Source organism: Ctenopharyngodon idella, chromosome 7 (assembly GCF_019924925.1).
Source record: "Ctenopharyngodon idella isolate HZGC_01 chromosome 7, HZGC01, whole genome shotgun sequence".
Lineage (NCBI taxonomy): Eukaryota > Metazoa > Chordata > Actinopteri > Cypriniformes > Xenocyprididae > Ctenopharyngodon > Ctenopharyngodon idella.
The window spans coordinates 39,006,472-39,026,929 of record NC_067226.1 but is presented as its reverse complement, the minus strand read 5'-3'; the positions used below and the strand labels follow the sequence as shown (position 1 = coordinate 39,026,929).

The following is a 20,458-nucleotide window of genomic DNA, read 5'->3' as shown; positions in this document are numbered from 1 at the left end:
ACCTTTTTCCTCTATGTATGTTTTGGCCTTCCATTCACACCAGGACAGTGCTTTTCTCCAGAGCTTTTGAAAAGGCTCTCCAAAGTGGATACATTTGAAATTTGTAGTGTGGACTGTGAAAACTGAGGTATTCACAAAGAATGCTGCATGTTAAAGGGATAGTTCACCCAAAAATAAAAATTCTTTTCATCATTTATTCACCCTCAAGTAGTTCCAAACCTATATGAATTTCTTTCTTCTGTTGAACACAAAGAAAGATATTTGGAAGAATGTCAGTAACCAAACATTGGCATTCTTCCAAATATCTTCCTTTGTGTACGATATTTCAGTGTAGACGAGAAACTTTTGGAAAAAGCTAAAGCACTGTTTATTTCATTTGTATCTTTGTTATGTTGTATTTATTTGTCCTATTCTTTCCAATTAGTTTCCTATTTCCCTTATTTAGGTGGTTGCACATCATAAGATGTCAGTGTAAAACTCTTCTGCACTGCGGAAGCTTGTTTAATCAGTGATAAAAATGTTAAACATTCAATTTATAATTATTGTCAATACTAATAAGTCCTGTAGTCCTCAGGGGACTGAAATAGCATATTCAGCCCATTTCAGCTAGATTGCATGTGTAATTAGAGAGCAGCTGATGATTATTTGATTAGTGAAGGTGATTATTGTCTGATTAATAATTTAGGAAATGAAATGATGTGTACTAGTGCAGTTAATTGGGCTGAGAGTGGCCCTTTCTTTGTCACATACACAGACACACACACACACACACACACACACAAATTGGTTAAGGGGTTTTTGGCTTTTGCTGTGTAATGCAAAGTGTAGTGTTGACATGTGGATTGTACGGTGCTGTTTTGTTTGAGTTCAGCTGGTTCTTTTAGTCTTTTATGTATGCTCACGTATGTTTATGTAAAACAGTAATATTGTAAAAATAGTTTTCTATTGTAATTTTAAAATTTAGCTGAACTTTCACTTTCCAGCATCATTACTCCAGTCTTCAGTGTCACATGATCCTTCAGAAATCATTCTAATATGCTGATTTGCTGCTCAAGAAACATTTCTTATTGTCAATGTTGAAAACATTTGTGCAGCTTCATATTAGTGTGGAAACAATGATACATTTTTTCAGGATTCTTTGATGAATAGAAAGTTCAAAAGAACAGCATTTATTAGAAATAGAAATCTTTTTTTCACATTATAAATATCTTTACTGCCATTTTTGATTAATTTAATACATCCTTGCTGAATAAAAGTATTTTTAAATTTCTTTAGTGACCCCAAACTTTTTTGAATGGTAGTGTAATGATGAAATGCATCTGTCTCTGGGAAGCAAGTGCACAATACTGAGGTCCATTGTCGTCTGAGTACATGCTGGACGAGGCTATAATCACGTTATCGGTACGACTTCACAAAGACCACTATGATTTCAGTTAGACTAAAGCATTTATGTGACATTTTAAAAAGGCAAGTTATTTCTTTAGTTCCACAGAAATTGAACTTTTAAAGTGCATGTACTTAGTGATCTGAATTGTTTGATATTTTCTTTTTCATAGTTTTTTGTGCCATTTTGCCTTCTTTGATGTATCACTGTTCCATAATACAAAGCAAAACAAATCAAACCAGTCATCTCTCTTTATATTTCTACTTCTCTCTTTCTATCTGTGTATCTGTCCAATGCTCTCTAGTGCTGTTTATTATCTGGAGCTGAATGTCACACTGAATGGGTGTGTTGACACAGATCTGTCTGACTATACAGTGTGATTTGTGTGTATTTGTGCTGGTAAAACCAAAAAGGTGTGCATTTCTTTGAGCCTTTCAGATTCTTAACATACAGTAGTGGCCAAAAGTGATGTCCGGAGGGGATATTTGTTTTATATTTGACCCTACAAATTCAATCAAACCATCAAAATAAAATGTTTAAATAAAATGAGGGAAGAACAAAACACTAAACTTGGTCAAGGTATTTATCTGACAATTTTTTTTGGCAAAAAAAAAAGGCAAACTACAGCTACAAATTTTATTTTACTGTGGAAAACAAATTAATAAAAAACAAAGCTCACAGGAGAAAGCATACATTAACTAAAGTATAATCAGTTACTAATATTTCATTGGTTCTCCCTTGTTTTTACATGTGTTCATAATTTCTTTGTATGACAGCCTTGCTAAAAATAATGTCTTCACAATTTGGCATGTTTTATTGCGTTATCACAAATAAAACTATTCACTTAAAGCACAACTATGTAATATGCTTACAAAATCTTTAACCAGGGTGAAGATGTCAATTTTCCTAGGCGTGGACATCACTTTTGGCCACTATTATAAAAATCTTTGCAACAAAGAGTTTTTTCCATCTCATATCAGTCAGGTTTTATAGTCAACAGTCACTCATAGTGTCCAGCTCGTTGCTTTACAAGGTCCAACATCAGCGTCTCTCAATATAAAAACGAGTTTCTCTGCCAGGTTCTTGCATTCTCTGCCTTTGAGAAGCACAGATGCATGATATTTCATGATATTTCTGCTCTCGGCAAGTCAAAGGACAGACGCCTTGAACTCCCACTGCCTCGTCACACAGGCAGAGCAAAAATAATGCCGGCGTAGAACCCCACGGGTGTCTGGCTTCACTTCGAGCTCCAGCGAATACAAAAGAGAGGAAACTTTTCTGTACAGGGAGCGAAAGAGTGAGATCTGAGTGGCACACACATATAAAAGCGCCTATATATAGAACACCCTGTTTTCCAGTGCACCTGCACTTCAAACACATCCTATCCCATTCAAATGAGAATGAGCCCCTCAGAAATTCACGTTTGCAGCTTACTCTGATGGTTTTTGCACTGAATGTGTGTTTGTTTGATGTGTGTGTGTCTTCCAGGTCGTACTATAATTCTGTCTACCCATCACATGGATGAAGCGGATATTCTGGGTGATCGTATTGCCATCATCTCGCATGGGCGCGTCTGCTGCAGCGGTTCCTCACTCTTCCTCAAGAAAACATACGGTAGAGGCTATTATCTCACGGTCGCACGGGCCAATCAGGATCGAGTCACCACGCAACGGTTTAAAGAGGTAAACTGGCCTTGGCAACACTCAAAATTCACACCGCCAGTCAAACGTTTGGAAACCCCTACTCGTTCTTTATTAGTACTGTTTCACACATTTAATAAAAAGTACATAAATTCCTTAGGTGCATCCTTTTCTTAGGTTTGGTTTTGTTTGATTGTTGAGTTTCCATGTACAACGGCCACTAGTTAGATTTTTATCACCATACGGTCCAACAAAAAATAAAATAAAATAAAAAATCTGTATTATTTATATACTATTATAGTATTTGTTATATTAGTATATTTATTGAAATAATGATAATAATACATGTAATAATGTAATAATAAATAAATATTTAATACATTTGTATGTATTACTTATTACTTATGCAATGAAATGAAAAGATACAATGTATGGGATGCATTTAAAGGCATAGCTTTTCCTAGAGTGTTTTACCTTGTAAACTGTCAAAAACAAGAAAAAAAAAAAAATCTAGATGAACTAGTTGAATAGTCATATCCCATCCCTACTAGCAACTGACCATAAGACTCTAGTATTGTTGTGGTGAGTTTAGCATGGTCAGAAATTTAAGTTTTTAATTTTGCATTTCATATTTTGTAGTGTGATAAATTCAGTGTGGATGAGGGAATATGCAGTGACAGCATCAGCAGTCTGGACCCACCAGGTTTACATCTCACACACACACTCTAATAAACACACATTAACACACAGTGCCATTATGTTTATGTATAAATGTATTTTTATGTTCCTCCTGATCAGATGTGGCAGATCTGAGTCGACTGGTGCGGCGGCATGTGCCGGAGGCTGAGTTTCTGGAGGCCATAGGTCAAGAGCTGGTGTACGTGCTGCCATACACGGGCGCCAAAAATGGCAGCTTCGCTTCCCTGTTTAAAGAGCTGGACCTGGAGAAAAGCACTTTGGGCATCACCAGCTACGGAATATCAGACACAAGCCTGGAGGAGGTACACATAGGGGTCACATAGGTGACATTTACTCATGTGGCCAACACTTTATGCAATGGGCATATATCTAATACAGAGGAAGTTTCACCAATGCATCTGATAAGTATCTGTTTACATTTCACATTTGACTTTCATCAGTAAAGTTTTGGCCATTATTTGGACTGGGTCTGCTACAACGGGCTTGTAACGTTACTAATAGTAGATAAAAGCAAGATGACAATTTAATAATTTAATGATAATTTATAACCGTAATTAAACTAACCTATACCTGTTCTATCTCCATGCAGCATATATTCTCTTCGTCTGTAGGCATCATTGTCCAACTCCAGTTCGAACTGAACACAGCTACCGACAGTTTCGGACATTTTCAGTGCATGAGATAGTCCTGTTTGTTTGTTGCATGAGCTCTTGAAGCCCCACCCTCTTCTTGAAAGGGGGCGGGGAGCTGCAGCTCATTTGCATTTTTGCTCACCAGCAAAAAGTGGCAATTTTAACATGCTATAAAAATGATCTGTGGGGTATTTTGATTTAAAACTTCACATACACACTCTAGGGACATCAAAGACTTGTTTTACATCTTGTAAAAAGGGGCATAATAGGTGCCCATTAATGCTCAATGCTGTTGGTCACCTCAGAAAGTTATTTTCTTTAATATCAAATTTCATGATGTAAAAAAATCATAGCGCTGGGATGAATGCTTACCAACTCACTCTATGTAAAATAATATCCAGTTTTTCAACTTCTGTGAATTGTCAGTAAGATTTGTTAATATTTTTGAAAGAATTCTCTACCAAGGCTATATTTAATTGATCAAATATTCAGTATAGTAAATATTATTACAATTAAAAATAACTGTTTTCTATGTGAATAAATTTTAAAATGTAATTTATTCCTGTGATGCGAAGCATCACATTTCTTATTATTATCAATGTTGAAAACAGTTCGTCCCCTTGGAATTATAAGGTTCTACTTTGAGTTATTCAAAATTGAGTTATTCACATATTCTTATTCTGTGACAACTTATTTACATTATGTGATGCTTTTTTTAACGTTGTGTACATTTTGGGACTTTTTATTTAGAAAACAAAAAGGTTCTATGTACAAAGTTGAATCGAATGCGAAAACTTTGAAACTCAATATCTCAAAACTGCTCAGAATGCAGACAGAACCTTATAATTCCAAGGGGACGAGTTGTGCTGCTGCCTATTTTTTTCAGTATTCTTTGATGCATAGAAAGTCCAAAAGAACAGCATTTATTTAAAATAGAAATCTTTTGTAACATCATAAATGTCTTTACAGTCTCTTTTGATCAATTTATTGCATTCTTGTTGAATAAAATAATTAATTTCTTAAAATTAAATAAAATTTTACTGACCCCAAACTTGTGAACAGTAGTATAATTGTCCAGATGAAGCTGTGGAATAACGAAATGCATTTAATTTCACAGATCTTTCTGAAGGTGGCTAAAGACACAGGTGTTGACGTGGAATCTCATGGTAACATCCTTTTACAGTATCACCATCTCAGTTACAGTATAAGACATATTTTAGGCTATGTTCACACTGTCAGTCCAGATCTGATTATTTGTGTATCTGATTGAAATCTGCTCTAAATTATTGACTGTCCACACTGTGTATCACAACTGTTCGGATCTGATTTGTGTGTCCCGTGGTGCTTTTGTTTTTTGTTTTTTTGTATCTGCATTGGTTTCTATGGCAATGATGTTGCGTTGGTATGTATACGCCACAGCAACATGGAGGGGTTTGCAATACAGATGTTGTCTTATTTACAACATGACGATGTGTACCCACAGGCCACCGCGCTGGACTACTGCGCTAAATCGCATTTCATGTGAATTTTTGCTTGCTAAATGTGATCGGATTCCAATCAGATATGTACAAGAAATTGGATTTGAACTAACAGTCAGAACAAGGCTTTAGACCATTTTCCACCCTCTCTTTGGCTATGTTCAGACTGCGGGCAAATCTGAACAGTTGCAATACACAGTATGGACAGTCAATAATTTAGATCAGATTCCAATCGGATACACATGGATGTGTTTTTTTTTTTTTCTTTTTTTAATCTGTTTCAAACCACATTTGGAGGTTTATATTCACCACATTCATTTTATTAGCTTATGTTAAAACTGTTTAATCCAAATCGATGGAAATTTGATATCCAAATAAAATCTTAAATTTAGGACTAAAGATTTTTGGGTGCATGCCCTCTTCACGTCAAATAAGCAGTGCTTAGCTGCGCTCACACACAAGTTTGATTTTCAGTTCGATATAGTTTTTAACTGTCTCATCCTTCAGAAACAGCTTCTTTGCAAAGATGTACTCTGTGGTGAGTTTCATCAAACAACTGTACTGAAATGTGTCACTCAAACTGTTAAGATCAGATTGAAATTATCTGGGATCTCGTTAAAAATAATCTTAAACCTCTCGTTTCTAACAGTGGGACCCTTCAGAGTGTTATTCGGTCTATTTAAGGGCCTTATGGTTCGTCTCAGATAAGAACGGTCGTCTCGAATAAGAGCTGAGATGAAGTGTTGCAATTGTACTCTCCTGTCTCACCTTAGAGTGTGTGTGATTGTGTGTAAACGTGTGTTAATGCTCCCTCAGATAAGAACAGGCTAGATGAATAAGCTGAAAGTATTGCACCCGCACTTCTCTAGAATAACCTCTGCTGTCTCTGTGTGTGTGTGTGTGTGTGTTAATGTCTCACAGATAAGAGAGAAAATCTTGAACAAAAGCCCAGAAGCAGCTCAAGGATATCAGGAATACGGAATACAATCAGTTCAGCATTGGAATCCAAAGATGAAAACACTGTGAAAAACGGTATGCTCAATTGTAAACACTTATAGGTGTATGAAAAGAAAAAGAAAGAAAAAAACATACTGCCCATTTATTTACAAACTGATCTTTTTAAAAATTCAAGTGATACTGAAAAAAATAATGACGTTGTTTAATATCACTGCTCTATACTGTTTTTTCCCCTTGTTTTGAAACAGATGTGAAGGTTAAATTCACTAGTCGTGTAGAGGGTAAGTAAAAGTTCTTCCATATTTCCATCTGTAAGCATGATCGACATCTGGCAGCTGTAGTACTGAGCTAGCTGTAGTGGTGAGGCAGCTTTAATTATTAAGGTTGCTGTAAGCTGTAATAGCGAGGTGGGCTTAAAAGTGAGTTAACTGTTTATCTATAACTGGTGACGCACAGTTTAGTGGTCCTACTGTAATATCGTGGTACTCTAGCTTCAAACTAATGGCTGTTTTACAGTATTTTCCAAACAGTGATACCATAATGCATAGAAGTAAATATGCAGCACTTGAGCTGAACTTGGATATGGAGTGGCACTTGTGGCTCAGATTATACAAATAATACATGCAGCATTGGCATGTATTTTTTTAGGCCAGTGCTGCATGTGGAGCCATTTACACAGGACGCTAGATGGAGCACAATGGAATGGAACAGAACATGTGAATGTTGAGACAACTTTTCTAAAAATGAACTCTTCCTAACATTGCAGCATCTTAAAATGCAAACTGCATTGTCCTATACACTGTAAAAACAAGAAGATGTGACACAGCGGCCATAATGTCTGTCTGATGCATGTGTACATGAGACCAATAATAACAAAATAACACATATGGAATATAAGAAGCAAACTGCCCCTTAATGAGCACATGCACACTTGCCGTGATGGTTCAGTGGATTTTAGTGGGGCCTGGGTTCATTTGGAGTGCTCGCATTTGTTATTGTAGACATTACTTTGACACAAATTAAATTCTTCCTTCAGTTTTCTGTGAAAATGCATAAACTGTAAAGTATTAATACAATACAGCTGGCCCTGCAATAACAACACATCCAAACAATATAAGTGGACATAATTAAAGTTTTGTAAATAAGTAAATAAATTTAAAAAAAAAAAAAAAAAAACTTAGCTATAACAGTGAGATGGCTATAATAGTGAAGCAGCTATAATAGTTAGGGTAGCTGTAACAGTAAAGCGACTGTAACAATGAGATGGCTGTAATAGTTAGGGTAGCTGTAATAGTGAAAAGGCTGTAATAGTAAGATGGCTGCAATAGTGAGATGGCTGCAATAGTGAGGCAGCTGTAATAGTTAAGGTAGCTGTAACAGTAAAGCAGCTGTAATAGGGAGGTGGCTGTAACTGAGGGGGCTGTAATAGTTACAATAGTTACAGCCGCCTTACTGTTGCAGCTATTGTAACTATAGCTGCAACAGTAAAGCGGCTGTAATAATTACGGTAGCTGTAACAGTAAAGCAGCTGTTATAGGGAGGTGGCTGTAACAGTAAGGCAGCTGTAATAGTTACGGTATTTGTAACAGTGAGGTGACTGTAATAGTTACGGTAGCTAATAGTGAGGTGGCTGTAGTAGTTAACGTAGCTGTAACAGTAAGGCGGTTGTAATAGTTACGGTTGCTAATAGTGAGGTGGCTGTAATAGTTCACATAGCTGTAACAGTAAGGCGGTTGTAATAGTTACGGTTGCTAATAGTGAGGTGGCTGTAATAGTTCACATAGCTGTAACAGTAAGGCGTTTGTAATAGTTACAGTTGCTAATAGTGAGGTGGCTGTAATAGTTCACATAGCTGTAACAGTAAGGCGTCTGTAATAGTTAACAGCTGTAACAGTGAGGCGGCAGTAATATTTGCGGTAGCTTTAACAGTAAGGCGGCTGTAATAGTTATGGTAGCTGTAACAGTGAAAGCAACAGTAATATTTGCGGTAGCTGTAACAGTAAGGCGCATATAATTGTTACGATAGCTGTAACAGTGAGGCGGCAGTAATATTTGCGGTAGCTGTAACAGTAAGGTGGCTGTAATAGTTATGGTAGCTAATAGTGAGGTGGCTGTAATAGTTCACATAGCTGTAACAGTAAGGCGTCTGTAATAGTTAACAGCTGTAACAGTGAGGCGGCAGTAATATTTGCGGTAGCTTTAACAGTAAGGCGGCTGTAATAGTTACGGTAGCTAATAGTGAGGTGGCTGTAATAGTTCACATAGCTGTAACAGTAAGGCGTCTGTAATAGTTAACAGCTGTAACAGTGAGGCGGCAGTAATATTTGCGGTAGCTTTAACAGTAAGGCGGTTGTAATAGTTACGGTTGCTAATAGTGAGGTGGCTGTAATAGTTCACATAGCTGTAACAGTAAGGCGTCTGTAATAGTTAACAGCTGTAACAGTGAGGCGGCAGTAATATTTGCGGTAGCTTTAACAGTAAGGTGGCTGTAATAGTTACGGTAGCTGTAACAGTGAAAGCAACAGTAATATTTGCGGTAGCTGTAACAGTAAGGCGCATATAATTGTTACGATAGCTGTAACAGTGAGGCGGCAGTAATATTTGCGGTAGCTGTAACAGTAAGGCGGCTGTAATAGTTACGGTAGCTAATAGTGAGGTGGCTGTAATAGTTAACGTAACTGTAACAGTAAGACGGCTGTAATAGTTGCGGTAACTGTAACAGTAAGGCGGCTGTAGTAGTTACGGTAGCTGTAACAGTGAGGTGGCTGTAATAGATAACGTAACTGTAACAGTAAGACGGCTGTGATAGTTGCGGTAGCTGTAACAGTGAAGTGGCTGTATTAGTTAACGTAGCTGTAACAGTAAGGCGGCTGTAATAGTTACGGTAGCTGCAACAGTGAGGTGGCAGTAATATTTGCGGTAGCTGTAACAGTAAGGCAGCTGTAATAGTTAACGTAGCTGTAACAGTGAGGCGACAGTAATATTTGCGGTAGCTGTAACAGTAAGGCGGCTGTAATAGTTACGGTAGCTAATATTGAGGTGGCTGTAATAGTTAACGTAACTGTAACAGTAAGACAGCTGTAATAGTTGCGGTAGCTGTAACAGTGAAGTGGCTGTAATAGATAACGTAACTGACATGCACCTTATATATAGCTTTGGAGCCGCTGATGTGACGCAACAAACGTTTCCAGTGTGAATACTCTCGCGAGTCTGTAGCTGCAGTGACAATGTAGTTACGCTGACGCGCTGCTCATGCTTGCGATGTGAAACAGGCGTAACAGTGAGCCAGCTATAATAATGAAGCAGCTGAAATAATTGAGGCAGCTGTAATAGTTAATAGCTGTAATAACCCATGTGAATTTATTGTTTACGTTACAGACACCCAGCGCCCCATGTGTGCGAATGGCAAAGGGTCATACGTCATCATGGGTTGGCCTCTGATCAAACAGCAGTTTTTAGCTCTCTTTATCAAACGATTCCACCATGGCCGTAGAAGCCGGAGAGGAATCATTGCTCAGGTAAAACCAACAAACATACCAGCACAAATACACTGTAAATTCCCTCTTTCTCTACTTTTCTTCCTTTCAGTCAATCTCGCTATATTCTACATTCTGCAGCTGTGTGAATTGAATATGTTTAATAGGTTTAGGCAGTTCTGAACTGCAGCGTAAATCCAAGCAAACCTGTTTAGCACCAAATGCACTGACCCATCAAAATACAAAAAAAAATAAATAAATCGTCTGTGAGCTCATGAATATGTTCTTTAGCAAAGCATAAGTTCATACCATTTTGGTTAGAGAATAAAGAGGTATATGCAAGTAATTGCATGTATTAAATGGACACAAAAACTATGACTGAGACAAAAACTGAATAAAATATTCCAGCTGCAAATTTATATCCATTATGAAGGCTATATGTACAGTATGTAAATATGGGCCATGTTCTCAGCTCTTGGTCAAATAACTACCATCACTGTGCATATTTTCCATTTTTCTGTACTGTCTGTTGCTCCTCACCCTGGTTCTCTCAGGGGAAAGATGTTCCATTGTTTTCTCCTTCATTATTCCCGATGCGTTCACCGTCTCCGGCACATTTACATTTTCCTCAGTGTAAACAGAGAGTGTTTGAATTGGGTGTTTGAATTAATTGGACAATCATGGAGTGTAATTAATCAGTTGGAGTGAAGCCGTGTCGTCGACTCCTATGCAGCCTGTCTCTCTCTTTGAGATTTTGTGTGCACTGGTTTCGCTCCGTCTGTCAGCAGAGAAATGGAATGAAAGGAGAACATTTGGAGAGATAGCAGAGTGGAAGAATAGAGAGAAATTAATTATGCTGGGAATGAAGGGTGACAGTGCCAGTTTTTGAAAGTGTTTAATTGAACCCTTTTACACATTTAACTAAGCCAACACAAGCACATGACACTCTTCTGCCAAAGAGAGAAGGGGGAGAGGGGCAGATCACTAAAAACTTGCGCCACTTCGGCACATGTTTTTTCTGCACACAAACATGCAGCTTATTCACTAAGCAACCATAATCCAGACGTTAAATGTGCTTAAATAGCACTGTGCCATAAACATTCAATAGGTGCATCCCAATTCATGTACTTATGCAATGTTCTTTGCTATTTTATAATGTAAGTAGAGTGTATGTGATTTTTAAACCTGTATTCCTTTTAAAATTGAAGGATGTAGTTTCTGCGACACTAGTGGCACCTAGTAGAATTACAAAAATAAAGCATACTTTAAAACAACCTTGAAACACCCCTTTCGCAACCTGTGTGCCTCCCACAACTCAAACATCACAAACACAGCTCTTACAGGTGCTTGTGAAGGCATGTCTCAATGGGTAAATAAAAGGTCCAACATATTAGGACATTTTTTTAGCTGTGTTGCTATGTGTCATGAAAACGGCCCAAATCTTTGGCAGCTGACTTGTTGCCTTGCTGCTCTATCAGGCAATGACTTTCAGGCAGCGTTTGCACATGAAGGTACCTCACAAAACTGATTTCGGACAGACTACTGAGGCAGCGTAATGGTTTAAGGATCTAAAGCAAAATAGAGAGAGCTTTGGTGAAAACTAATTAAATATTTAATTACTATAACAGGAAATGACATCAAAAGTTGAAAACATTAGTCAAAAACTTACATTTACACACAAACTGACCACCAACCGCAACGTTCAGATGCCAACTTTCTTTTTTAGCTTAAAGGATTAGTTCACTTTGAAATGAAAATTAGCCCAACCTTTACTCACCCTCAAGCTATCCTAGGTGTATATGTGTTTTTTGTTTCTGACGAACACAATTGGAGAAATATTTATAAATATCCTGACACATCCGAGCTTTATAATGGCAGTGACAGAGTTCAGTCCACATCCATCCATCATAAACGTGTGCTCTACATGGCTCCAGAGTGTTGATAAAGGCCTTCTGAAGCGAAGCGATGCATTTGTGCAAAAAAATACAAATATTAACATACCTGCAAACTAGTTGCTTTTCGGCGAAATTCGCTGTTTTGAATCGAAATATGTCATTTATGTGAACTGTGTAGATCCGAAGAGTTTTTTTTTTTTTTTTTTTCTCGGGGGTGGGGCGTGTCAGGGTGAGTTTGCAGGCACAATAAATCGAAAATGGGCTACTCTCCCATAGACTGGAGTGAGACCATAAACGTCTCTCGAGCTGTCGTGATCTTTTTTGGCGCTCTGTGGTGTGACTGACACATCGTTGTAGTGCTTCAGTTCAAACAGAGGCAGAGCGCACGTGAACCGATCATCTCTTCCACTTTACAGCACGCAATAAACATGAATGGATGTAGGATGAATGAATACCAAAGATATGTTGAAAGATCCAGTACAACTTACTGAAATCCGCATCATGTCATATGTAACGTTAATCGATCAATCATTGTTTCAACTGCGGAAAAGCGCCAATAAAACAGCTTGTAAAAATGTCACATTTACCGTAACATTTACCTCAGAAAAGCCGTTCAATGTCAGAAAACTTGGAGAGGAGCATTTTGATATATAACCACTGTGACTATAGGCCATTGCATATTCATGAACATGTGCTTCAATACTGAATGTATAAAACCGTTTTATGACGGCCACCATTTAAATGTTAAGGCCGATATTAAAAACGGGTAGAAACAGTATTAAAAACGAGTAGAAACATAATTGTCATTAAAATGTATTATAACGTTGTAATTTATAATGTAGCTTACAAATCAATTAATTTTAACCTTTAATATTATAATGATGTACCAGCTGTGGTTCCCTGTATAGTTTACAGCATTAGTTGAGAGATATTTTTTTCTTTGAGGAAATTTGCCAAGTATTGTACCTGATAGGCCTCAAATGAATCAATAGTGAATTGAAGGTAATCAAATCGAAATCAAATCGCAAGCTTCTGAATCAAAATCGAATCCAGTTGTGAAATTTGTGTCAATGCCCAGCTCTAGTGTCAATAAATGCTTTTTTTTTTTTTTTAATTATTATTTTTTTATTTTTTTTACTTAAAGCAAATGTTGTTTTTTCCATTTATTTTCTTGTGGGAGTGCACCAGAATGCTTAGTTTATATGTTAAAATCACGAAAATGTTCTCATGGGGGAGGACGCCCCCAGACACCCCTACTACTTACCTTGTAAACATGTCACCTTTTTCACCACTTTGGAGTTTGCAGGTATGTATTAAACAAGTTATGAAGTCGAATATCGAGCTTCCGCCAGACCACCTTCTGTATACAGGTTACGAAGAAAGTGTAAACTGGCATCGCGTCAATTACACTTTTTCCGTAAGTTTAATAGGGAAGGCGCATGACGTAGTTTAAGCTTTGTGAACTGCAAGAGGTTTACACTTTCTGCGTACATTGAATACGGAAGGCGGTCTGGCGGACTTCATAACTTGTTTAAATATGGTATCTCAGTAGACAGGAAGTGAAGCTAACATTGGATTCAGATGTGCCTTGATGCCTTCCTACCTTGGAATGCATTGTCCAAAAGCAGCATTTGTAAAATTTCAGACGCAACCTTTGTCTAGAGCGAACACAAGCGTCTCGCTTATATCCATCTAACGTATCTGCACTGGGCGCAGTTTTTGAAATGACATGCAATTGTTTGAGGCTGTTTACACTCGACACATCAAAGTAAATTGGTACATTTGTCTTTATGAACGGGGACATGATGATATTGTATTGAAGTGTCTATCGTAGCGTTCACTACACCGTTCACTTTGACGTGTTCCTGACCTGTTAATCTTTGAAGGTTTAAATGCAGTGAAATTTGGCTTGCACTCCTGTACCCGAAGTTAAATGTCTTTTGCCATGTAACGCTTTAGCGATGGTCCCACACTAACTAAACACTATCTGGCTCTACCTGCTAAAATAGCCACACCCCCAAAATCACGCTATAGGTTGAACTGGAAAGTGATTGACAGATCAGAGCGGACCACTCTCAATGTTTTGATGGTGCCTGGGGGCTCAATGTTTGCATTTCTGGATGATATAAATCCATAATGGCATACTAATAGTTGTCAATCAACAATAAACTGAGTTAAAAGAATGTATTTTAACTAGTGTTGGGTTAGAGTCGACCTTAAATACTGCGGTATGTCATTAAGTCAATATTTTAGGCTTGTTAATCATCTTGTTAATCCTGCTAAGCAAACTAAGTCACATATAACAGAAGTTTTGGCGGACTTGACTTTTTTTATTGTGACATATTTCTGAGTGAGACAACTTTTCTAATGTGAAAAACTAAATAATGGAACTTGACTGTATCCATCAATATTAATTTAACCAGTAACCAGGTTACTCTGGTGAATGAGAACAGCATACTGGTATCTGATAAGATGAAAATGCACCTATTTTCTCCACGTTTGCGGCTGTGAATTTTGTGGGGGTTTTATATGACAGGTGGTTGGCTATAGTCCTTGGTCAGGGTAGATGCCATATTGAATTTTATGTGGATAAAAATGAGGCTGTGAGGGACAGATCTAGATTCCTTGCAATGGTCGTCTGTATAAAGGTCATAGATCAAAATGACTTTCAAAACTTTCATAACTGTTTTTTGAGTTTTGATCTACTAAAAATTTATTGGAAAGATGTTTTGTCATCTGAACAATTGTACAATCTATTGAACACACTGAACTTCTATCCCTATACTGCTTTGTTTTCATTCATGTCAAAAAATAAATATGACATTTTAGCATTTTTAATGTATTTATGGTTAACATATACAATATTGGCAGTTTATTGTATGGGTTTGTTTTTTTTAAAATTATTAATATTTTGTTAGGGCTCTGCCCTGCCTGCCTATATAAGCCACACCTGCATAAAACATATTTCCATATGTAAATATACTAGTAAAAGGCTATAGCAATAATCCTTATATAAAAATAAATAAATAAATAAATAAATAAAAGAAAAAGAAATAATTATTTTTTTCACAGCGTGGACATGGACTCCGGGCTCAACACTAAATTTTTACTAACACCACTACAATCAATCAATTAATTAATTAATTCAAATAAAAATTGTGAAACAGTTATTGTTTTTTGTCATTTTGATGTGACCTACTGCTTCCAAGAAGTTAGAAACATTATTTTTCTTTTGGCCTCAAAATTAGAAGTTTTAAACTTTGATTTTTCATTACTGCAGCAAAAACTGAAACTAGCCTAACTAATGTGAGTACAAACATCTAATGACATGTAAACAGTTGCTAATTACAAGCAATAAGACAAATAAATACAATAGATCAAATATAACCTACAAATTGAATGAAACAGTTTTTAAGGTAGGTCTACTATGAAATACTACAGATATTTAATAAAGTAATTAAATGTGAAAATAAAACTGCATATTCTACACTGTGTAAATTGAATATGCATTGATTCTAATTAAAGCTACTAAGTTGTTCAGTCAAGATCGGTGAGTGATTTTCTCTTTGTAATTTTGTCGTTTGATTAGCAATGATGATACAAACAGCAGCAGGTATTAGACACTTTAAGACTTAATGGACAGATCCAATTTATTGACACCAATTTACTGCCCATCACCCCCTACCCCCCATCCCCATGCTCACCGCCTGCAATCTGCAAATCCAGCGTCGAATGCATGAGAGCATGAGAACGCAACTCTTTAACAGTGTAAACAAGTCAGAATGCATGAAATAGCATTAGACCCCCCCTTTAAAAACACATGCAAATGATGGTGTGACGATTTTTGTGACGATGCAGTACTGACACTATTGGGCTAGTGACATTACCATCAATCAATGACTGCTGCGATAAAATTATACCTCAGACGAAATTCTGGCAGTGTCAGAAGATTTGACACATAGTCCTGCAGTGTGACTTCTATGACAACCGTCTAATCAAAAACCAATAGGAGCGCAGAACCTGATGATGCAACTAGTGAGACAACAACAAACCACCACTTGCTCCACACACATCATCTCATCTTCATTTTTTTTTTCTTTTCCATTCTTCTTTTCAAGACCAGCTATGATCAAAATTAACACTACAGATTGTTTTTGTTTGCTAGCCACCATTTCTATACCGCATGTAATGCAGCTCACAGCCACTGAACGTGTCACACACTGATGATGTAAAACCCCAACTCTAATTTTAACATAAAAATGTGTGTGTGTGTGTGTGTGTGTATCAGGTCGTGATGCCGGCGTTCTTTGTGTGTCTGGCTCTCATCTTCTCTCTGATTGTTCCTCCGTTTGTGGAATATCCCAATCTGGAGCTTCAGCCCTGGATGTACGGAGCTCCACAGAATACCTTCTACAGGTGCGCACGTTAAATTAGCTAAATGTGGCGCCATATTATTAAACTGTATATAACTGTAACAACTGTATTGCTTATTGTTAGTAATGTTGCAGGAGCAAAGCAGCAATAAACTGTTTTCAACATTAATAGTAATAAGAAATGTTTCTTGAGCAGCAAATCAGCATATTAGAATGATTTTTGAAGGATCATGTGACACTAAAGACTATAGAGTAATTATGCTGAAAATTCAGCTTTGATCACAGGAATAAATTACATTTTCAAATATATTCAAATAGAAAGCAGTTATTTTAAATTGTAATAACTTTTCACTATATTACTGTTTTTACTGTATTTTTGATCAAATAAATGCAGTCTTGGTGAACATAAGACACTTAATCTTACCAACCCCAAACTTTTAAAGGTAATTAATTGTAAATAGTGACTACATTCGGCACACTAAGTTTCCCTGGTCGATAACAAATCTTGTGTTTGTATGTTGTAGTTTTGATGATCCTGGTGTAGATCAGGTGAAGAGAGTGACAAATGCTCTGCTCAGTTCACCGGGATTTGGAACACGTTGCATGAGCACCAACCCCATACCGTGAGCAACAAACACACACACATTTATTACACACATAGGTGGTGTGGTGTAGTAGCTGACCATGCGTTTCCTGTCCCTTCTTCAGCAAATTAACCTGTAACCCTGCGGGAGGCACTGATTGGTTCACTCCTGCGGTGGATCCGTCCGTCAGTGAGATCTTCGAGAAGGGTAACTGGAGCATGGAGAACCCGTCGCCTGAATGCCAGTGCAGCACACCGCAAAAGAGCATCACGCTGCCGGACTGCCCACCTGGAGCCGGGGGTTTACCACCACCACAGGTCAGCCACACATTATCAAACTCATCGGCCTGGATTATGAAACATTTGAATTAAAGTGCCCCTATTATGCTATTTTAAAGTTCCTAAATTTATTTTGCAGGTCTTTACAATAAATTTACATGCATCTAAGATCAAAAATGATTTTTTCATCATATACATTACAGCATCAGCTCTTTTGTCACAGTGTCTGAAACAGACCAAGGATCTAGTCTCTCTAAACCACTCCTTTCCAAGAGCCTTCGCTGCTCTGATTGGTCAGGTGGCCCAGGCTATTGTGATTGGTCAACCGCTTAAAACGTGTGTCGGAAACCAAAATTCCATTACCATATCCGAATAGAGATTCTGTATGAAGGAATGGTCTCTGATCTCTTGTCAGGTGTTCTCCAAACTCATCAGGCATTATAGAAGAAGACTCAGAGTTGTTATCTTGGCAAAAGGAGGTTGCAAGAAGTATTGAAAAAAAAGGGTGCCAATAATTGTGGCCAACGTGTTTTGGAGAAAAACATTTATTTTATAATGTGATTTTTTTTTTTTCCCCCACTTTCAATTCTTTTCCTTTAATGAAAGGTTATATTTTTGCTAATTTTATGAATTAAAGATCAAAAGAATAACAATGCAGATTTATTTTTACAGTCATCTTTGATCATATTTACCAAGGGTGCCGATAATTCTGAACACAACTGTATATATTATATTTATATTATATGAATTATAATTATGTATAATTCATATGATATATTCATTTAATTATTATTAAAGTATGCTTTAAAATTAAAATAAATATAATACATGCATTAACATATAAAACTTTAAAACAGGTTAAGCTTGCATGTATTCTTTTGAAGTCTTTGTGAAACTGTATAAATTATAAGGCCTATTTGCTTGATTCACATGCATTGATATAGTCAGATTTTTCATTCAGTTGCCTTCTCAAACTGCAGCAGCAGTGTTTATTCCTGCTTTGTAAAATGCATTTAATTTCATGATATTTTTCATAACGATCTCTTACTGTGCGTTCACACCGCCGCCAGCGAGAGCGTCAAAATTCGCCTTGGCTGCCCTGCCAACAACGCTGTACTGTGCGTTCAAACCGCCGCCGGCGGGAGGGTCAAAGTAAATGGCAACCAATCGGAATCATCTCAAGCGAGGACCTCTACATTCCGATTGGTTGCTGCTGAACCGCGTCATAGCTCATTACCATAAAGTTGACCTGACTTCAACTCTTCTCGACGCTCTTACCATCCAAGACGCGCCGCGCCGCTCTTGCCGGAGCTCGCCGCCGGCTTACATTGAAAATGAATGACTTCCTGTCACTTTGACACTCTCGCCGGCGGCGGTGTGAACGCACGGTTAATCTTCCGAAGAGAAGTGAATTGCGCGGCTCTCTCACGAGATGTGAATCAAACAGCTGCTCTCCATCTTCCGTGCTGTTTGCTGGACGTGTCACACTTTCAGGGTTAATCACACACACTTCAGGGTTAATCACAAACTCTGGATTAAACCTGAGTTGACAGAGAAAGTTTATTGTGAGCCCGTTGAGCCTGATCTAAACCAGGTTGGATTTATATGGATTTGTCAACTCCAAACTTACTCTGAAACTCAGAGTTTGTTCAACTAGCTTCATGCAACAGGCCTCTGATCCAACAGTCTTACAGCATGATTCATCCTGGTGATCTCATGACACATGCATCCATTATCATATGTATACATTTAGTTTGTAACATCTCACAGACTACACAGTTCTCTCTGTGACTGTCGTATCAGCAGATATGCAAATCGCTTCTTCACAACGCTGAGTTTAAACTTCTCTTCTGATTCTCTCTCTCGGTAAACAAGTTTTGTCTGAGTATATACTGCTGAAAACATACACGCACGCACACACGCACGCACACACACACACACACACACACACTGAGCTGACCCAGTTTGCAAACATTTACATTTTACTGAGCTCTGATTTTTTAGCTTTATAAGGAAAGTCCTAAACACACACAGGAGATGTTTTGTCTTAAAACATAATCATGGATGTGTTCAGATGATGGAGGCATTTTTGATGCCTTAGGGTTTCAGATACATTGAATGCTGCTTTAATTAGATCAGCAGCAAACACACACACACACGAAAATCCTGAAGTATTAGGTATGAAAAAAAAATTCTCAACTCTATTTCTGTGTTATTTATTTTTTTCTGATGTGTGTAACAGCACAAAAACTGGTTCTTTGGCAGAAAATCTTGACTGTGGTTCGTCAGGTCTCCACGCTTTACCATCAAATGATCAATAAAAAATTAGACGTATTACTAGAGATCAGCTTTCTGTAGAGAAAACAGCCAGTTACAACTCCTTTTTTGTACAGCCTACCAAAGTTAATGAAAAGTTTATATTAATAATATATTTCAAGTTGTACTGGCCAAAGTGCGTGTTCATTGCTTTTTGCAAGTGTTACAACGACAATCAACGGCAAACCACTTACATTTATGGTAACCTAGAGCTTCTGCATTCAGATTCAACAGCTAGATAGCTTGTTTATGGTAATGGCGAAAAGATTTTTAGAACAGCAGTGAAAATATAGAACAGCAGTATATTAAAAAGCGACTGAGTGAAACGCATCCTTTTATTGAAACTGGTGCCAACCACCTAAATACCTAAATGAAAGCAATTAACTGTATTTTCTACTTAGTGTAAAATGTCAATTAGGACATAATTTGTTATTTTATGAGTTTTCATTTTTGAGTTTTCATTGAGTTTTACATACAATGACCTTCAAAACACTTTGATTACATGAAATGAAAAGAAGCATATTGAGAAAAAAAAATGCTGAAAATTGAGAAAACGTCTTGGTTACGGATGTAACCCTCGTTCCCTGAAGGAGGGAGCGGAGACGTACGTCAGAAGTGAACTGACGAATTGGCTCTAATGCAATATCCCAATTCGTCGGTTCACTTCTGACATACGTCGAACATGACCGACTGAAAGGGAACCACAGATTCCCGACCATTGCTATAAACTATCAATCAGATGATGT

The 20,458-nt window shown here is 37.4% G+C and overlaps 1 protein-coding gene across 2 annotated transcripts in view; it reads left to right on the top strand.

Moving 5' to 3' along the window:
* Positions 1-20,458, top strand: part of LOC127515853 (phospholipid-transporting ATPase ABCA1) — a 195,397-nt gene that overhangs the window by 110,626 nt on the left and 64,313 nt on the right. For both annotated transcript variants that reach the window (XM_051899955.1, XM_051899953.1), the window contains exons 23-32: positions 2,873-3,066; positions 3,664-3,727; positions 3,823-4,025; positions 5,473-5,521; positions 6,755-6,865; positions 7,039-7,071; positions 10,169-10,308; positions 16,450-16,577; positions 17,059-17,157; positions 17,243-17,435. In XM_051899955.1, the coding sequence (XP_051755915.1) occupies positions 2,873-3,066; positions 3,664-3,727; positions 3,823-4,025; positions 5,473-5,521; positions 6,755-6,865; positions 7,039-7,071; positions 10,169-10,308; positions 16,450-16,577; positions 17,059-17,157; positions 17,243-17,435 (1,214 nt within the window). The remainder of the gene's footprint in view (positions 1-2,872; positions 3,067-3,663; positions 3,728-3,822; positions 4,026-5,472; positions 5,522-6,754; positions 6,866-7,038; positions 7,072-10,168; positions 10,309-16,449; positions 16,578-17,058; positions 17,158-17,242; positions 17,436-20,458) is intronic.